This window comes from Sceloporus occidentalis, unplaced genomic scaffold, assembly GCF_023333645.1.
Source record: "Sceloporus occidentalis isolate IW3139 unplaced genomic scaffold, rSceOcc1.0.p SCAF_6, whole genome shotgun sequence".
NCBI classification, from domain to species: Eukaryota; Metazoa; Chordata; class Lepidosauria; order Squamata; family Phrynosomatidae; genus Sceloporus; species Sceloporus occidentalis.
This window is the reverse complement of record NW_028316986.1, coordinates 32,797,178-32,816,048: the sequence shown is the minus strand read 5'-3', so window position 1 is coordinate 32,816,048 and position 18,871 is coordinate 32,797,178. Positions and strand designations below refer to the sequence as shown.

The following is an 18,871-nucleotide window of genomic DNA, read 5'->3' as shown; positions in this document are numbered from 1 at the left end:
CCCCCCCCGTGCATACCAAAATCCGTGGATGCTTAAGTCCCATTCTCCTCAATGGTAGCATGGTCATGTGGCCTGTCCACTATTGGGGGCAATAGGACTTTGCCCCCCCCCCCATCATGGCAGGGAGCTGCTGCCTCCTCCTCCTCCTCCTGCCACCATCACCTCGCAGTTGTGCCCCCCTCATTTTCCTCCTTCTCCTCCTCTTCCTCCTCAGCTGCTGCCACAGCTGTTCTTCCTTCCTCCTCCTCTTCCCCTCCTCCCCTCGCCACTGCTGCAGCCAGTCTTCCTTCCTCTTTCTTCTCTCCCCCCTCCTCCTTTGTTGCCATCCCCCACGGACTTGTCGTCCATGGATCCGGGAATCCGCGGTTGGTAAGTCCATGGATACGGAGGCCAGACAGTACAGGAAAAGAGATTCCACCTAAACATTAGGAAGAACTTACTGACAGTAAGAGCTGTTTGAAAGTGGAACACATTTCCTTGGAGTATGGTGGAGTCTTTTTCTTTGGAGGTCTTTAAGATAAGGCTGGATGGCCATCTATTGAGGATGATTTGATTATGTATTCCTGCATGGCAGGGAGTTGAACTTGATGGCCTTTGAAGTCTCTTCCAACTCTATGATTCTACTGTGTCATTCCTGTTTTTTGTCCACAGAGCTGCCCTTCTTGTGACTTGATTTCTTCTGCTTGCCAGCTTTTGCTTCTTTGCTCTATTTTTGTCCCTCCTCTTTGCACTCGGCTTTGATTGCTGACAGCAGATTGCCAACAGTGATGGTACTGGTGACACAAGAAGCTGGTTTGGGGTTCTTTCTCCTGCAATTGTGGGGCTCTGGAAACACAAGTGTATGCATTTATGTTAGTGTATGTGTGTTCTTATGTTGGTGCTACTCTTCCTTCTTTTCCCCTTCCCTAGCAGCTACTCTGTCCCTGAGATTCAGGGCAGTGAGGATGCTGCAGCAGGGACTGTAGTTGCAGTTGTTGCAGCTGCTGCTGTTTCTGCATGTTGCTCAGAAGAGGGACTTCATTATAGAAAATTCCCATGTGGTGACCACCCACCCATTATTTCCCATTAGGCAGGAGTGATCTGACAGTAGAAGAGGCATTTGCAGGCACCTTGCCCCAATCTACCCATGCTTATGATAATCAGGTCATCCTAATCCAGGCTTTCATGGGGAAACCCCCTCCTTCCAATACTGCCTTGATCCCACTTCTAACCATGTACATATTTCATGTCTGATGCTTATGATACACTTGCCTCACCTGGGGATTGCAGTCTTCATGGCCCAAACATAATCCAGAACAATGTAACTTAGGCTATCATGTGGATGCAAAAACATACTCCTTGTAACCTATTCAGCCCCAGTTGAAGAGCTGTATGACTCTCAATCCTAGTACTTAAGCAGACTTAAAAAAAGAAAAAAAGAAAAAAAGAACATGTGAGCTAAGAGGAGCAAATCCAAATTGAAAATGAGCCAGGATAACTGAAGCTCCAGTGTAGGCTGGGCCCAGATGACTTGTATCCCTTCTCAGTCTGCTATCCAAGGTGCTAAATCTGGTTGGGGTGCTTTCTTAGGGCTCCTGGGTTCCTTATTATGGTTCTTCCTATTTAAAACAGATCTGGCCTGGGCAACTCTTCAGATGGATAGCTGTCCTCCAGGGAATTTCCCAGCAGGATTGTCCAGTGTAAAGTAGGACAGAGGACCACTCCACTACCAGTGGAGGCTTCTTTCCAGCTTAGCCAATGGGAAGCTTTTCTCCAGCAGCTGGGGTTGGGGGAAGTTTTCATCAGGACCATGGCAAGAAGTGAAAGATCAATGTGTCTCTACCTTTTTCCTATTGCTTGAGGCTCTGCCATTTCCATGTTTAAAACACACATATTAATTGTATCCATGCAATTAATGTCGTATCAGGTTCAGGCCTCAGTTGTTAGAATGAGGGAGAACCTATAAGAATCAAGAGCTCTGTAACTGTGCATACATAGATGTATGTATGTGCATTAATGTGGGTGGTATGGTGGTGGTAGGGTGGTGGAATTACTATATAGTAATTTAATGTGCCGTGGAGCCCTTTTGTCTAATTGATATATTGTTTCAAACAGATACCAATTTTGTCCTGGGTAATGCCCAGATAGTGGATTGGCCTATTGTGTACAGCAATGATGGATTTTGCAAGCTCTCAGGATACCACAGAGCAGAAGTTATGCAAAAAAGCAGCACCTGCAGGTATTTCAGTGATAATTTACTTTCTGTTAAACAGCGTGTAATGTTGCTTTTCCTTGTCTGAACAAAATAAAAACAGCAACAATATGTTCGTCCCAATGGCAATTTTTGATTGAGAGATCAGCAACACTTGCAGAATTAGCATTGTGTAATTTCACTGTGTCTGATGCTAGAAAACCACACAATTCTGGTGATGATGATGGTGATGATAATGACAGTGATAAAGAACTTTATATATAGTTTTCCCAAAAGTGAGAATTAAAGCAAATAAAATTTGTTAAAACTATGTATAAGGGGTTCTATGCTCTCATAATTTAAATGGAGGTGTGCGTGCATGGGTGTGTAAGGAGGGTTTCCCCCCTTTTATGTTCACAGCATCTAGTGATGTTCAGAGACTGTGACTCATCTGTGGTTGCCTAGTAAGCTTCAAAGCTGAGTTGCAACCAGGTTTCCCCTGTTTAAATCCAATATAATGATTTTATGGCCATGCTATTGATCTTCTACTTGTATGTCATGAGCCACAGTTTTGATGACCAAGTCTAAACAGTGTTACAGTTGTGTATGTGTGTGTGTATGTGTGATTATGATTTTTTCTAAAAGAGAAAAAGTGAGGTGGTGTTTCTGTCAGTGCAAACTGGAGAGGCTGATCCCTTCCTCTTGTAGGTCCTTCTGTACCCCTTATATTGGCTTTGGTTTACTGGGAAATACTGCAGAGTAAGTTTTGGTTAGCACAAAAGGTTACAGAGGGGGTGGGAGAAGAATAACCAATAACAATTATTGTGTCCCCTAGCACAATATTGGATGTAGACCATGGGATCCCTTAAGCGTCTTGTGTATGTATTGCCAAACCTGGGACCTGTTTAGATTTTTTTTGTTCTGATGTAAAGCCTGGACATGGCATATCATTTCCCCCTGCCTTCAGCTGTCAGTCTGAGAGTTAGAGGGCATGTAGCATCACCATAAGGGGATGAGCTACAACCAAGCTCTCATGAGCCTGGCTAAAACTTCCTTCAGCTTGGCTAGTGGTGAGGCATGATGGAATGGTAGTTTGTCAGAACATGGAGGGATGTAGGTTCCCCACCCCTGGTATACTCCTACTTGGACATTACCTGATGGCCAATATCAAAATCAAATGATTAAATAATAGGAAGAAAAAGATGGAGAAGCTCCATTCTCTCTGCAGAAATGAAGACCAAGTTCAGATTGTGGCATAGATTGGAGATAGGAATATTGGAGCAACAAACATCAACAATTTAAGATGTGCAGATGACATGATGCTATTAGAAAAACATATGAAAGATTTGGAATGGGTACTGAAGAAAATCAAGGAAGAAAGTGCAACATCAAACTTACAGTGGAACATTAAGAAAAAATAATTAACAGACTTACGTAACATTAAAGTAGACTACAAAGACATTAAATTAGTTCAAGATTTTCTATATCTTGGCTTAGTCATTAATCAGAATGGAGATTTCAGTCAAAAAAACAGAAGAAGTCTTGGAAGGGCGGCTATGAAGAACTAGACAAGATCCTGAAGTGCAAAGATATATAATAGCATACTAAAATTAGGATTGTCCATGCCATGATATTTCCAGTTTCTATGTAAGGTTGTGAAAGCTGGACAGTGAAGAAAGGTAGGGAAAACCCCCATTTGAAATGTGGTGCTGGAGAAGAGTTCTTGTAGGATAATTTAAGTTTCCCAAGGCTTCAGCCTTTTCAAAGGAAATAAAAATATTTAAATGTCAAAATGTCAAAGCCAAGCCTGTTAGAGTCTAGCTTTAAAGTAGCAGAGTTGTAGATGTGTATCCTTGTCTAACTATGCTTCCCTAAGAACCGAGACCGACTCAGAAACAACACAAGTAGCTTGAAGTTCAAACAAAAGTTTATTAGTGGCCTTAATCTATATATACACAAAGGCTATATCCTAATCTAGCTAGTGAATACTTTAGGTTAAGCAGAAATATTTATCTCACCATTTTTCCAAAGAAAATTGATGGAGAAGGAAGATGGAGGACCCAAATAGTCAGGAAAAAATCTTTAGAGAGAATATCTTTTAGTCCCAAAGAGGGAGTAACCTAAACCACATGGTTAGTTTGGAGAGAGAGAGAGAGAGAGAGAGAGAGAGAGAGAGAGGAGAGTTTCCATATAGGAAACTGCTATCTATCTAAGGAGGGGAAAAGAGAATGCAAAAAATCTTCCAACAGTTCTATGTGTTCTGTGGACTGCTAGAAACACAATTAAATGAGTATTATTGCAAATCAAGCCTGAACTATCACTAGAAGCCAAGATGACTGTTGTACATTGGCTGTATTATGAGAAGGCATGACTTATTAGAAAAGATAATAATGCTTGTTAAGGCAGAGGGCACTAGGAAGAATGGACGACCCCATTCCAGACTCAATCAAGGAAACTATGGCCCTGAATCTGTAAAATACGAACAGAGCTGCTGATGGTAGGATAACTTGGAGGCCACTCATTCATAGGGTCACCATGAGCCAAAGTTGACTTGATGGCAGTTAACAACAACAAGGGAACCTCCTAGCAGGATCCTGAATGAGGAGTTTTCTGATGAGTTTCTTCTTGTCTAAGAGAATAGAAGAAACAGGGAGGTTTTGCTGCAGTGGCAGCTGGAGCCTACCCTCAGTGCTAAGGCTTCTGAGAGGGACAGGGTTTATCATCAGGATCTTTAAAGATTAGACCTAAACCCAGAGTGCATGCCATGATGCCATGACCATATTTAAAGTGGGTTGGGACAACTTTTGCATGACCATGGCATCATGTCATGGTGTGATGAATGGGTTTAGGTTTGATTTTTAAAGACACTGATGGTAAACCCTGTCCCTCTCAGAAGCCTTAGCACTGAGGATAGGCTCCAGCTCCAGGGGCCCCTATGGGACTGGGCAAGTACTTGAGGGCTGCCCACCCAAGGAACATGGCCTGACAGGAAGGGGTAGGTTTTAATGGACCTTTTAAAAAAAATGAAAAGAATTTACGTAAAATAGATAAAAATAAACTACTTTTCTATTTATTTTATTTTAATGTTTTAATCCCATTAGTAACAAATAAACCACCTTGCTCATGATTAACAAATAAACCCTTCATCCATAGTTGATTAATTATTAGCACAATTATATTTAAATATGAATGAACCTGACATGTAATTAAATAGATCTGAATATGGTATTGACTGTTCTCTTATCTGTTCTCATTCTAATGCACTGTACTGCACTTACTGGACTGCGACTGAGCAGTGTCCACACAGGATAAATACCACATTCTCCCCCTTCCAATCTTAATGACACTGGGCCCAGTCCCTGGTTCTGGTGTGAAATGTCTGGACAGTGCCCAGACAGGTCAGCACCAATAATAGTACACAAACCATTATTTAAAAATTCCCTTTTGCTCTGTTTCCACAAGAGCAAGGGTGGACAACAGTTTAATATGCTCCCTGCTATGCCACTCATTACTGCTGCTGTGAGCCACATCTTCTAAGGTCAAAATGGTGCACTCAGCCATGTGCTTGTGTGGGCGGGGCAGGGGCGGATGGTTGCATGATGGTTGCAAAGGGTTCCTCCCACCACCGGCTCCTCCACGTGCGCAACAAACTTACTCCACAGCGTGCAGCAACAATAACCTTTAATGATAATAAATCCCTCACCGGGTCCAAACGTAACTTCCAACCAACTGATACAACCCTCCCGTGTTCCTACACGAGCCTTACTCCAGACTCCTGGCCTCGGGACACGTCTCCGACGCTCCAGGCTCTTTAGTTCGCCTCTGGCGTCCCCCTGAATGCTTCTCCAAGGGTTCAAGCTCTGCCTTCTCCCGCTCTCTGGGCTTGGGCCCTATCTCCCAATGTTCCCCTTTCGGGTCCCACCATTCCACCTCAAGGTCCCTCTGGTCTCTCGGCTTCCACTGCTCTGCTTCTGACCAGGCCAATACTCCCTCCTCCTGCAGATCTCGCAGCAGTATCTCCTCGTGAGGGCCTCTCCTCCTGACCCCCGTCTTCCCCTGCAGGGAGACCGGGGTTCCGTCCCGCTTTGGGCTCCTGAGCACCAGTTCTTGCCCTTTCTCGGCCGCCACTTCCCGACCAGTTATTCCACGTCCTTCCCGCGTGTCTCTGGCCCTCTCCTTTTATCTGCCCAGGAACCACGCCTCTTCCTTCCCCCGGCTCCGCCCCTGGAGCTCCTTGCTTTTCCTCCCCCACCTGGTTCCCCTTAGCCCTTTCAGCTCTTCCACTCTCAGTCACCACCTCACTACAGCTTGACAGTGGGCACCTCATTTCCAGCTTCAGAAGGAGCGACCCTTAGCATTGGTGGGTTGCACAGCCACTCACCATTGCTCAAGAATGCCAGGTAACAGGAGGATGTTGGGGCAGCTTTGGGGCCAGAATACTCTGGGCTGCTTCTGAAATATTCTGGCTTATGTGGTCACTACCTGAGTTTCTGTAGCAATGTAATGTTATTATTTTGAAGAAAAAACAAACCAGCCTAGGGAGCTCTGGAGTCTTGGAGTGGAAGCTGCATGCAGCCTATGTGTCACATATAGCCCCCCCTCTTATTTATGTGGATATGAGAAAGTAAATTTACTCTGCCTGATACAGTACATTATGTCTTGACTGCTTTCCTTTGATACTGTTCCGCAGTGATAGGTTGATACTACAGAACGTACACATGGGAGAAGCTGGCAGCTTGAGAAATTCATAAATAAACTTTCAGAGCTTTCAGAGCTTTCAGAGCTTATAAAGCTTACTTTTTTGGACTACATGTCCCAGACTCTCAGCTAGCATTGCCAAGCTTTGTATACTGTAATTGGTTACAACCTCTTTTTCTTTTCATTTAATTTCTTTGGTTCTTTGCTACAGATTTGTTTTAATTTGATATTGTTTATCTGCTATTGCCCCATTGCAAATGATGGGGCAGGTAGGATTGTATATTCATGAACTGCTAGCAGTTCTCTGTTGCAGAATTCCCTAGTCTCCAGTCTCAGCACTGCAAATCTTTCTTAAGAAAAAGAGCAATTATGGCAAAAGATTGGACACATTCACACCAAAGCATGCAAGGAAACAGAAAATGCTGAACATTTTGTAGCCTTGGTATTGATGTGCTTCAGTCAACAGTATCTTCTTTAGGAGAACAGTTATTGGGTTACATGCAATAATATGGAAGCAGCCTTCCTCTCATACAACAGGATTGTCTCCCTCCGTACCCACAATCCTATGGCATAACAACAACAACAACAACAACAACAACAACAATATAATTCATTTATATTCCGCCTGTTCCTTGCGGAATCAAGGCGGATTACAAAACAAAGGCATAAAAAAATACACTCCCATCAAAAACATCATAGCAATATTATAACAATAAAGTAATTATACAAAAAAATTAAAAAAATAAAGAATACAGAGTACAACATGAATTGAGGTGTGGTAAAGACAGGAATGGAAGGAAATGGAATATATCTTTGTCAACCAAAACGCCATATCTGGAGATGTGAATTCATATAAGAGCATTCTAAGAAATCCTAAACCAATTTAAAGCAACATTCCTATATATATAAATCTTGGAATTCCACTGAACTCAGTGGGATTGAACTATATAAGATTATAGAGTAGGTCTCTTAGATTACTATTACTGGCTTTGTTTCTAGACACAGTTAAAAGTGCTAACTATGATCTATGAAGCCCAATAAAGCTTGGGTCCAGACTGTCTGATAGATTGTATCTCCCCAAGTCGAGGAAGGGCTTTATTTCAAAGATGTGATGATATAGGAGAGGGACTTCTTAATGGCTGCCCCAAGTCTGTGGAATTTCCTCCCACTGGAAACTACATTGGCCTCCCTTTTGTTCTCTTTCTACTGGCAAGAAAATACCTTTCTGTTTACCAAGGTCCTTGAGTGTCAACTGTCTGTTGCAGAAAATCTTTCAGTATGGGTGACTTGTACTTAAATTTGTGTTTTTGTTGTCGTCATCATGATCATCATCATCATCATCTTTTAACAGCTTTTAAAAATCTTTAAAATTAATGTTTTTCATATATTTGTTTAATTGTTCTTACATTTTTGTACTATCCATAGTTTTAAATGTATTTTGTTGGAACTCAAATTTTTAGCTGCCTTGGATCCTATATTGGGAGAAAAATGGGATATAAAATAGATAGACAGACAGACAGAATCACACCAATATGTCCTGTGTATGGCTCTTCACAGCCTTTTTTGAACATCCTTCCATTTTTTTGCAGTTTTATGTATGGAGAGCTGACAGACAAAGACACAGTAGATAAAGTCCGGCAAACATTTGAGAACTACGAAATGAACTCCTTTGAAATCTTGATGTATAAGAAGAACAGTAAGTTGAATGTTTCATTCTATTTTCAGTCAGGAAATAGCAAAGCAACCAAGCAAGCAAACGAAGAGATATATCTTAACCTGATGAGCATGACAGGCCATCACCACTACTGTGGGAATGGCACTGAGGGTATTTCGTTTCCTTCTATCCTCACTAATAGGTTTCCAGAAGGAGTGAATTATGGGAATTATAACTTTACTTGGCATACAGTAATAGGATTGCTAGTGATGACACAAAGTCAATGATAACCAGAAGCAGTGACTGTAGGAAATTGCTTTTTTACAGAATTTTAATATCAGAGGTCTTGTAGGAATCCCTTTGGCCATGGTTTCCTATTTCTCTGCACGAGGCCTGTACATGTGATTCACCAATCTCAATTCAGACCATCATCCATGTATTTCAGATGGTAAGGGCACTTCACAGCTATTTGTTTTTGGAAACCTAGCTAGGTAACTAAAATTGGGGACTTCTCAGGTATTTCAGGGTCCAACCAGTACATTTCAAACACAAGATATATGATTTATATACAAGAAAGTAAAGGATATAATTTATAGTACAGTACAGTATGATCTGGAAATCCCTTCTGAGAGTAACTATTTGAACTATGAGCCTGACTTGGACAAAATGACACTATTACTCCCAGTGTTTTTGCCTTACAACTCCCAGCAGTCCTAGCTAGTTGAGGGATAATCTGACTTGTAATATTAAGGAGCCCTGGTGTCACAGTAAGGAGCCCTGATGACGCAGTGGGTAAATGCTAGTACTGCAGCCACAGTGTTGTAAGTTCATTCCTAGAGGAGGGCTCCAAGGTCCACTCAGCCTTCCATCATTTCGTAGGTTGGTATAATGAGTACCCAGCTTGTTGTTGGTAATTAGTTTACACATTGTAAATGGATAAGCGGTATAGAAATGTACTTGCTGTTGCTATTGCTATAGCTATTGCTATAATATCTGGAAGACCATCATTGTCTACCCTTGATCTATCTAAACATTGTACAGGTTCGCATTGTCAGCAGCGGGATCCTCTGAATATTTTCTGTGTTCTAAGCACTGTGGAATGGCCACCAATGCTGATATTTAGATACCGGTAATCCAGGCATTTTCCATCCAGATGGAAAAGAAATTTATCAGTTTCCTGACTCGGGTTGAATTTGGAGTTTCCCAACCCCTTGAGAAGCTTAGGTAGGAAATAAAACGGCATGGCAAAAGTTCCCACAATTTGTAAGAACATGTTTTTGTTCCTGAAACAACATAAACGGCAGTTTTTGAGAACTGCACAAGAGTTTGAGAAACTGCAGCTTTGCAGTCAAAACCTACACTTAAAGTCTTTTTTACTATTTACTGTTATACTGCACAGCTTCCCAAGGGGGGGGGACCCTCACTCTCCTACATTGGTTTTTACTATATCTTTGGGGATAGTGCAGAAAATGCAAAACTAAATTGCACACTATACCTCTATACAAACAATGTGGTGAAGTGTCCAGTGTCGTGGCTGTAGCCTTTGCCAGTTTGAAAGTTGTGCGACCCAAATGCTATGCAGCAGGAAAAGAAATTCGGGCTGACTGAAGTTGCAGCCACATGAGTTTTTTTGTTGTGTAATATTGCTGGAATTTGCACAACATTTTTGTGGTGCAACATTTCTGTTGTGCTGTTTGTGATATATAAAAAAAAGCAATCTTGCACAAAACACATATGTGGCTGCCTGAAAGAAATCCTTTCAATACTAAAAGCTTCACAGTTTTCAGGGGAAGCTGCACAGTTCTCAGGGGAAGCTGTGTAGCTTTTGGAAAACTCTACACTTTTCTGGGAAGCTGCATAGTTTTTGCAAAACAAACAAACAAACAAAAACTGTACAGTTGCGTATCATTGCAGGGGAAAAATTCCATAGTGTCTCAAAGCTATGGGGTAAAAAGAAAATGCTTCATTGCTTTCGACACTTGGTGAAAGTGAGATTTACCATTCGTACTGCCACATGGGCTTATTTTACAAGAACAGCTGAGTTTACACAGCTGCTTTCAAATTTAAATGTTATTTAATGCCTTGGATTAGATGACACATTGTAGTTCTCTGGGAACATTGTAGGCTAAATCTCCACAACTACCTGAATTCACCTCTCATGGAGTGGGGAACTCATGGGTGGCCATGTGGGTTGCTGGCATAAGAAGGGTGCTTCAATAGGCCTAACCTTGGTTTGGCCATATCTTTCATGTATTTGTATGTAACCTTAAAAAAAAAGTTGATAGGGAGCGAACAGTTTAGCTATGGGAAACAGTAACTGTCAAACTCTTTCTCAATCTTCTGATTCTTTCCCTCAGATTAATTAATCCATTATTTAGATTTTTTATTTAATCAATTTAGAGATCACATACTATAGCTGAATAATATCTTGAAACAGGATACGGGAGGGATGGGCAAAATGAGGCCATCTAGATGTTGCTGGGTTACAGCTCTCATTATGTCTCACTATTGCCAATACTGCCTAGGACTGCTGGGAGCTGCAGTACATCAGCATCTGAAACAGAAAGTAAAATACAAGATATAATGGTAATATACAAATCTCAATTAAAAAAAAAAATTTAGGAACTAAAATCCACAACAGTATAGTCAGTCAGGAAATGCTTAGGTGAAGAGGTGCCTAAAGCACACTGTAGTTGGCAAGTTTTGAGTTTGGGTAGCCATCCCAAAAATGGATACCACCACAGAGAAAACCAGCTGTCAGGTTGCTGTTGCAGAACAACAGACATGATGCAGTTTAGTCAGTGAAGCCTACTCCAGTGGTCTTATCAGTCACACAGCTTTGTGTCAGGGAAAATAATCTATTAAGTTTCCTTGTCTCAAGGTGTTCAGATATTCATATACCAGGAATAAAGCTTGAATGCAACTTGTTAGATAATGGAAAGGTGTTGCATTTGCTTCAGTACAGATGAATTCTCCATTAGCTGAAGCTTCTGGATCAAACACAAGTGCAGCCTCACATAAGATACACTTAAGGTTACAAATACATGGGCTGCTACAGCCAGGCTGCTGCTGTCCAGAAAGGACACTGTTGGTATATTAGTCAGAGCTAATAGGTGCTTGTCTAAGGTTTCTTTTCTTTTCTTTTTTTAATAAATGTTTATTCAGGATTACATTCCATCAATTAACAATGAAACTCTAACAACAACACAATTTGACATTATGCAGACTAAACAGACAAATATATTACAATACAAATACAGATACTCCAATTAACATAAAATTTAAAATAAATTCCTTTGTTATGGGTTTATAATGAAAATGATGAATCTAGGAGCTGTTGTTTTTATGGGTTTTTCGGGCTATGTGGCCATGTTCTAGAAGAGTTTCTTCCTGACGTTTTGCCAGCATCTGTAGCTGGCATCTTCAGAGAATGCTTGCCTGGAAAGGAGTTGGATATGTACACACACACACACACACACTCCTGGAAAGGCAGGAGTGATTTGCATGTGTATTGTTCTCTTGCTAATGGCAGGCCTCAGGGTGGGAGGGTCTGCAAAAGAGAATTAGTGTCTGCTTGATTAGTGCTCATTGTCTGCTGGAAAACCCCTGACCCTGGGAGATTTCTCATTTGCATTTGTTGAGCCTTTATCTTACTATCTTTCAGGACTGGTAGCCAAAACTTGTTTACTTTAAGAGTTTCCTCTTTTCTGTTGAAATTGTCCAGGTGTTTGTGGATTTCAATGGCTTCCCTGTGCATCCTGACATGGTAGTGGTTGGCATGGTCCAGAATTTCAGTGTTTTCAAACAGTATATTATGCCCAGGATGGTTTGTGGCATGTTCTGCTACTGCTGATTTTTCTGGATGGCCCAGTCTGCAATGTCTCTCGTGTTCCTTGATTCTTGTTTGCACACTGCATTTGGTGGTCCCTATGTAGACTTGTCCGCAGCTGCATGGTATGCAGTAAACTGCTGCGGCTGTGAGAGGGTCTCTCTGGTCCTTGGCTGAGCGAAGCATTTGCTGGATTTTCTTTGTTGGTTTGTAAACCATTTGAAAGCTGTGCTTCCTCACCACTTTGTCTATTCTGTTTGTGACTCCTTTGATGTATGGTAAAAATACCTTCCCTTTGGGTGGTTGCTTGTCTTCACTCCTTTGGGTTTTCCTGGACCTGACAGCCCTTCTGATGTCTGAGCTGGAATAACCATTAGCCTGTAGAGCTTGGTCCAGGTGCTTCAGTTCATCTTTCAAGAAGTGGGGTTCACAGATGCGTTTTGCTTGGTCTACCAGTATTTTGATTGTGCTTCTTTTTTGTCCTGGGTGATGGTTGGAGTTTTTGTGCAGGTATCTGTCTGTATGTGTGGGTTTTCTGTATACTGTGTGACCCAAATGTTGGTTCGGTTTGCAGATGACTAGGACATCCAAGAATGGCAGTGTTCCTTCTTTTTCTTTTTCCATAGTGAATTGGATGTTGGGGTGGATGTTGTTCAGATGGTTCAGGAACACAGCCAGATCTTCTTCTCCATGGCTCTAAATGGTGAAAGTGTCATCCATGTATCGGAACCAAGTTGTGGGCTTTTTTGGTGCTGTTTCCAGGGTTTGCTTTTCAAAGTGTTCCATATAGAAGTTTACTATAACAGGGATTAGAGGGCTTCCCATTGCTACCCCAGCTCTCTGTTCGTAGAATCCATTGACCCACAGGAGCTGTTGTTTTTGAAGGATTGCTGTCTAGAACAGTCAGATTCCCCAGTCCTCCCATCCAAGGAACTACCTTTGGGTTGCAATTAACAGAATATAACCATGTATGTTGTTCACTTGAGGGGAAGGGAAAGAAGTCAGAGTTCTTGACTCATTCATCACACTAAGCAAATCAAAGATGAAGACAGCTTGGACAAGGAGAAGCCAAGTGAGAGCAAGCATGAAGCATGTAACAGTATGCTGTTTGTTTTGTAACTTTAGAATACTGCTGACAATCTTCTAAAAGGGCATATTTTAGGACAACTTAAAAAAAAGCCTTTAACTCAGTCCATAACCTGCAAATCTTAATTGAGCAATCCCTCTAACTGAGGGATGACTGGTCTCTCAAGGACATAAGCCAGTCTTTGTCACACCCCTTGAAATTCCATTTTATATCCACCAGGCTGGTGGGCATTCCAGGTTGGGAACCCATGTTTTAGGAGAAGATGCTTTCATGGACTATTAGAATTCTCTGGAATACAAATTCCAAACTTAGAAGTTCGTAGAAGCTTCTAGAGAGCAACAAAGAATTGGTCTAACCAAGTTTTCCAGCCAAATTAAGACTTGGCTTCCTTGAAAGAATTGCCACATAGTTATGGTATGTTTTTGGCCAGGAGAGGGAATCAAATTCATTTCACATTCATTTTGACATTGACTTCAAGTCTTGTATCTGGCAGCCTGGTGGCCTGTTAGGTGACTGTTAGTTTATTTGTCAGTTTTCAAAGACTCAGCATGCTCTTACAAGAACTGAGTGATACCTCTGTACTGAATCATTGCCTTTTTGGAAAGGCCATATTTTATTTATCTTCTGCTTGTTCCCTTTCTGCCTATTATAGTACAGCCTGAGGTGCTGCTACCTCTGAGACAAGATTCTGCTTGTAACTCTCTTGCAGCACAAAGTGGTCAATGCCAGTCTCTAGTAAAGAGCAAAACCACCAACAGAATTGTACAGGGTTTTTTTTTTTACTACTTTTCTCATGTATAGGAAGGTACATACCACCTGGAATTTTACACCATGCTTGCCATTTTTATAAGAATCTGCTTAGACTATTTAGTTTTGTTTTGTCTCTTCTACCTTATTGTGGCACTCTACGGCAGGGATGGTGAATGTATAGCTCTCCAGATGTTGTTAGACTGAGAATACTAATGGTGTTCTCATGGTATTCTCATACTAATGGTTATCTTGACCATTAAGTACCAATAATAATAATAATAATAATAACAACAACTGCAGCAATACATTCATTTGAAAAGTAACAGTCCAAGTTCTGGACTTGCCTTATCAATGTATGTGTTTTATTGATAATAAATACTAACAATAACAATACTTTTCACTGAATTTTTGTGTGAATATCCCAGATCCATATTGATGTCTTAGAAACAAGTAAGAAGCAGGGAACAGTTACTCTGTTCACCTTTGGAGATGTTGTGAACTGAGTAAGCAATTGCTTATGTTTATGTTAGTTTACATCAGTGAAGGGAAATTTGTGACATTTCAGAAGTTATGGGACTGCAGCTCCCATCTGTCCTGGCCAGAATAGTCAATGGTGAAGGAGGGGGATGCTGTCCAACAGTATATGGAGGCCTACAGTTTGCACACATCTGGTTTAAGTTGATTATGCAACATCCTCTAAGAATTTATTTTAACCATCCCTTCCTCCATGAAAATCTTGAATTTCTCCACTGTTTTCTTTTCCACAGTTACTTTTAAAATCATAGCCAAGAACCAGATAATCCATGCATCTTATCAAAATAGCTCTTGGCCTGAAAACTTGCTTCTCAGACTTCTTCTTCAGTAGAATAACCTTTGGACATGAAAACATAATGTCTTTATCTTAATATGTAAAGTTCTCTTCTTTTGACCTGTTTGCCACCTAGCTCACAGATGGATTCTGTAACAGGCCGCAGTTTTTAAGACAATGGAATTAGTATTCCTAGACTGTCAATATAAGTGTTTTATACCAAGGGCTTATCCCATGAAGCTGCATAGCCAGTTATCTTTTCCTCTGTCTATGTTCTCTGCTTGTCAACAAAGTCAACTGCAGGAGACATCACTTGGCTAAAGTATATATAATCTTTGTATCAACAGCATGACCTGCCTAACCCATCCTAAATCCCCAAATTCATTTTGCTTGCTAATTAATCCAGGGCAGAATATGTGGGCTCCTGTCACACAGACAACAACACTATTAATAATAATAATAATAATAATAATAATAATAATAAATTTTTATTTATATACCGCCCTGTGGCGAACCAATCCGGGCGGTTTACAACATTAAAATAACATACAGCATAAAAACAATATATTTCCCTCCCCCCTTAAAAAGTTATTAAACAACATATCTAATTTAAAACCACAATAACTAGTTAAAATAACAATAAATTAAACAAAATAATACCAACCAATAAACCACTGCAACTTCAGTTCTAAAGAAAAGGGGGCTTTGGAGACATTACTGAGGAGGGGGAAATCCTGAGATCCTGAGGCCGGGATATTTCAGTCTGGGAAGGCCTGCCTGAAGAGATCTGTCTTGACAGCCTTTTTGAAGCTGTCCAAAGATGTTAATTGACGGATCTCATCCGGCAGGCCGTTCCAGAGCCTAGGGGCGACAACAGAGAAAGTCCTCCGGGAGGTCGCCGCAAGCCTCGATTTTTGAGGCTGCAACAAGTTCCTCCCAGAGGACTGGAGAGCGCGGGGAGGATTGTATGGGAAGAGGCGGTCTCTGAGATAGCTTGGACCCAAGCCATTTAGGGCTTTAAATGAATAGTACAGTATTGATTGAGAGAGTTTCAAAGGTCAGTCATAACGATTATGTAACCCAAATTCAGCTCTATGTTTTACCATATCAAGGGTAAGGTGATAACATGTCTAGCTTTTTTTATTTCTAGCCATCAAAGTACACAATTTAGCTTTACCCAACCTGACACTTTCCAGATGTTTTTAAATTGGAGCACCTATCATCCCTGCCCACAGGCCATGCAGGCTGTGGCTGATGACATCTATAGTCCAAAATATCAAAAGGTTGGTGTAACAACATTAGCTGAAAAAACATTAGTGACTAAAGTTGCAGTCCTATGGGAGAAAGCCCTATCATGCTTAACATCCTCAGGACAGAGTGCTGTTCTGTTACTTCTGAGACAAGATTCTGTTTGGAGTATAATCTCTGAGTCTAGAGGACCTGGTTTGAACTTGACATTTTGAAGTGTTGGATGTTGCATTAATTTTACATTTGTTTTAAAAATGAATCTAGCAGCTGTAAGGAGGAGGAAATTGATCAAGATTCTAGTCCATGGCAAGTTATTTCTAAGGTATCCTTCCTTCATGCACAGTTCACATATAAATTGACCAACTCCTGGCTGACACTGAGAAGAAGGTTTCCAGTGGCACCAGTGCTGATTTCCCTCCTAAATTTTCAGCAGACGGATCAAATTTTCATCAGGATTTCACTGTCTGGAGAAAAAGCATGATACTGATGCTCAACAGGCTTTATGCATCAGATAGTTAAATTTCAAACATGTTAAAATTGTGTCTAATTTGAATATAGAAATGTTAAGTGCATAGTGTCTAAATTCTGTTGGAATGTTTTCCAGATCATATTTTGGCATGGTTGTTGATTTGGTATTCTTCTTCAGTTTTATTCTTATTTTGGATATTAGTAATTCATGGCCTGTGCTCCAGTCTGCACCTGGTCTCATCTTTGCAAGAATGGAGTTTATCCACCTTCTGTTCCCTATCATATAATCTGTTAGATTTTTGTGTTGACCATCTAGTGATGTACATGTGTACAGTCTCCTCTCTGGTTGTATGAAGAAGGTATTTGCAATGAATACATTGTTGGCCTCACAGAACTCTATCAGTCTCTCTCCTGCTTCATTTCTTGAACCGAAGCAAATCTCACTGCTTTCTTTGCTTCTACTCTGCTTCCTACCTTGGGATTCCAGTATGTGAGAACAGTATGGATACAAACAAACAAATCCAAAAGATGCTCTCACATAGGATTCTCAATAGCTGAAATCAGGATTGTAGCAATTCTCTGGATTCCCTGCTATCTGAGGTGACAGAGGTAAAAATAAGGGAGAGGGACCTTTCAGTTTAGGAGCCCTAATGGTGTAATGCACACACCCCTCCCAATTTGCCTTTTGGGTATGGGGGGGCGTTTTCATTTCTCAGTTTCTAACCTCTGAGACAGCTGTTTGCTGACTGTTACTATTTCAACCTGATCTACTTGGATATTGTGTCACTTTGTACTAGTACAGTGGGCCCTAGGTATCCACTGGGGTTTAGTTCCAGGAACCATGTGGATATCAAAATCCGTGGGTGCTCAAATCCCATTACATACAGTAGCACAGTAAAATGGTGGCCCTTATATAAAATGGCAAAATCAAGATTTGCTTTTTTAAATTTATATTTAAAAAAATATTTCCAAGCTGTGGAGGCTTTAATCTGTGGATTAAAAAAAATCTATGTATATGGAGGACTGTTTGTATTGCTTTCTATTTTAAACATGTTTTAGTATTGTTTAGTATTCTTTGTTGGGCTGAGAAATGGCTTGGAATTTTGTAAAAGTGAATGGTGGGAAGTAAATTCTGTAGGAAATAAAAGTCCAAGGTGCTGTAAGTATGCAACACTCTGCATAAATAATGTTGTTGTTATTGTTGTTGTTGATGATGATGGTAACAATGAGTTAGCAAAATTCCAGTCATTATTACATACAGCATGTTTGTGAGGAAGCTAGGATGGCTTATAGATGTCAGTCTAAACCAGAGAAGATGGGGAGTGAGTGGATTTATAAAGCCTGCCTTGTCTGTGAGGCAAACATTACATGCTTTTCCTCCCCAAAGCTTATATCTGAGCATGACATAGTTCACTGGCATCTCTACTCCCCATAATGAGCAAAAACAGAGTAAGTTGTGTAAAATAAGTGACAAAATTTATACCAGTCGTTGAGAATCTGATTTTCTTGCAAGTGAATTTAGATTGTCACAGTTCCTTTTGTTTACAACAGCACATATAAACAGCCTTGGTTACATGAATACAGTATCCACTGGGGCCAAAGAGCTACCAACAGTTGTTATTTCAGCAGTAATATTTTACAATCAGAATTTTAGCAGTTTATTACTCTGGCTGGAGGTAGTTTTGAAGACAGTAGAAGTGATAAGCGAGAAGCATAATTTGCCTTGATGGTCTTTACTATTGTTTCTTTCTTTCTAGCTCTGAGCCTGGAAAAGTTACTTGGGGGCCAGTGTCTGAAACCTGTTGATGCACTGTGTTAGTCATTGCACTTTTTCCTCATTTCTTTTACAGCTGCTACATTTGTAGCCTCTTGCTTTCTGTCATCAGCTGCCTATGACAGCGTAGTTACACCAATGTGGTGCTCCAGTAGGAGTCTGGCCAGGGAAATCTGTAGTGTGTGGCAGAACAGCTTGGTAGACAAAGGGAATGCTGTGGATATAGAATATCTTGATTTCAGTAAGGCCTTTGACAAGGTTCCCCATGACATTCTTGCAAACAAGCTTGTAAAATGTGGGCTAGACAATGCAACTGTTACATGGATTTGTAATTGGTTGACCGGCTGAACACAAAGGGTGCTCAGCAATGGCTAATCTTCATCCT

General features: G+C 40.9%; 1 protein-coding gene across 3 annotated transcripts in view; it reads left to right on the top strand.

Annotated features, from left to right (window-relative positions):
• LOC149310581 (voltage-gated delayed rectifier potassium channel KCNH1) overlaps nucleotides 1-18,871 on the top strand; it is a 346,345-nt gene that overhangs the window by 30,349 nt on the left and 297,125 nt on the right. For all 3 annotated transcript variants that reach the window (XR_016281686.1, XR_016281687.1, XM_089529247.1), the window contains exons 2-3: nucleotides 2,095-2,218; nucleotides 8,458-8,564. Coding sequence is in view for 1 of the 3 variants with exons in the window: in XM_089529247.1 (XP_089385373.1) it covers nucleotides 2,095-2,218; nucleotides 8,458-8,564 (231 nt within the window). In the remaining 2 variants the exon portion in view is untranslated. The remainder of the gene's footprint in view (nucleotides 1-2,094; nucleotides 2,219-8,457; nucleotides 8,565-18,871) is intronic.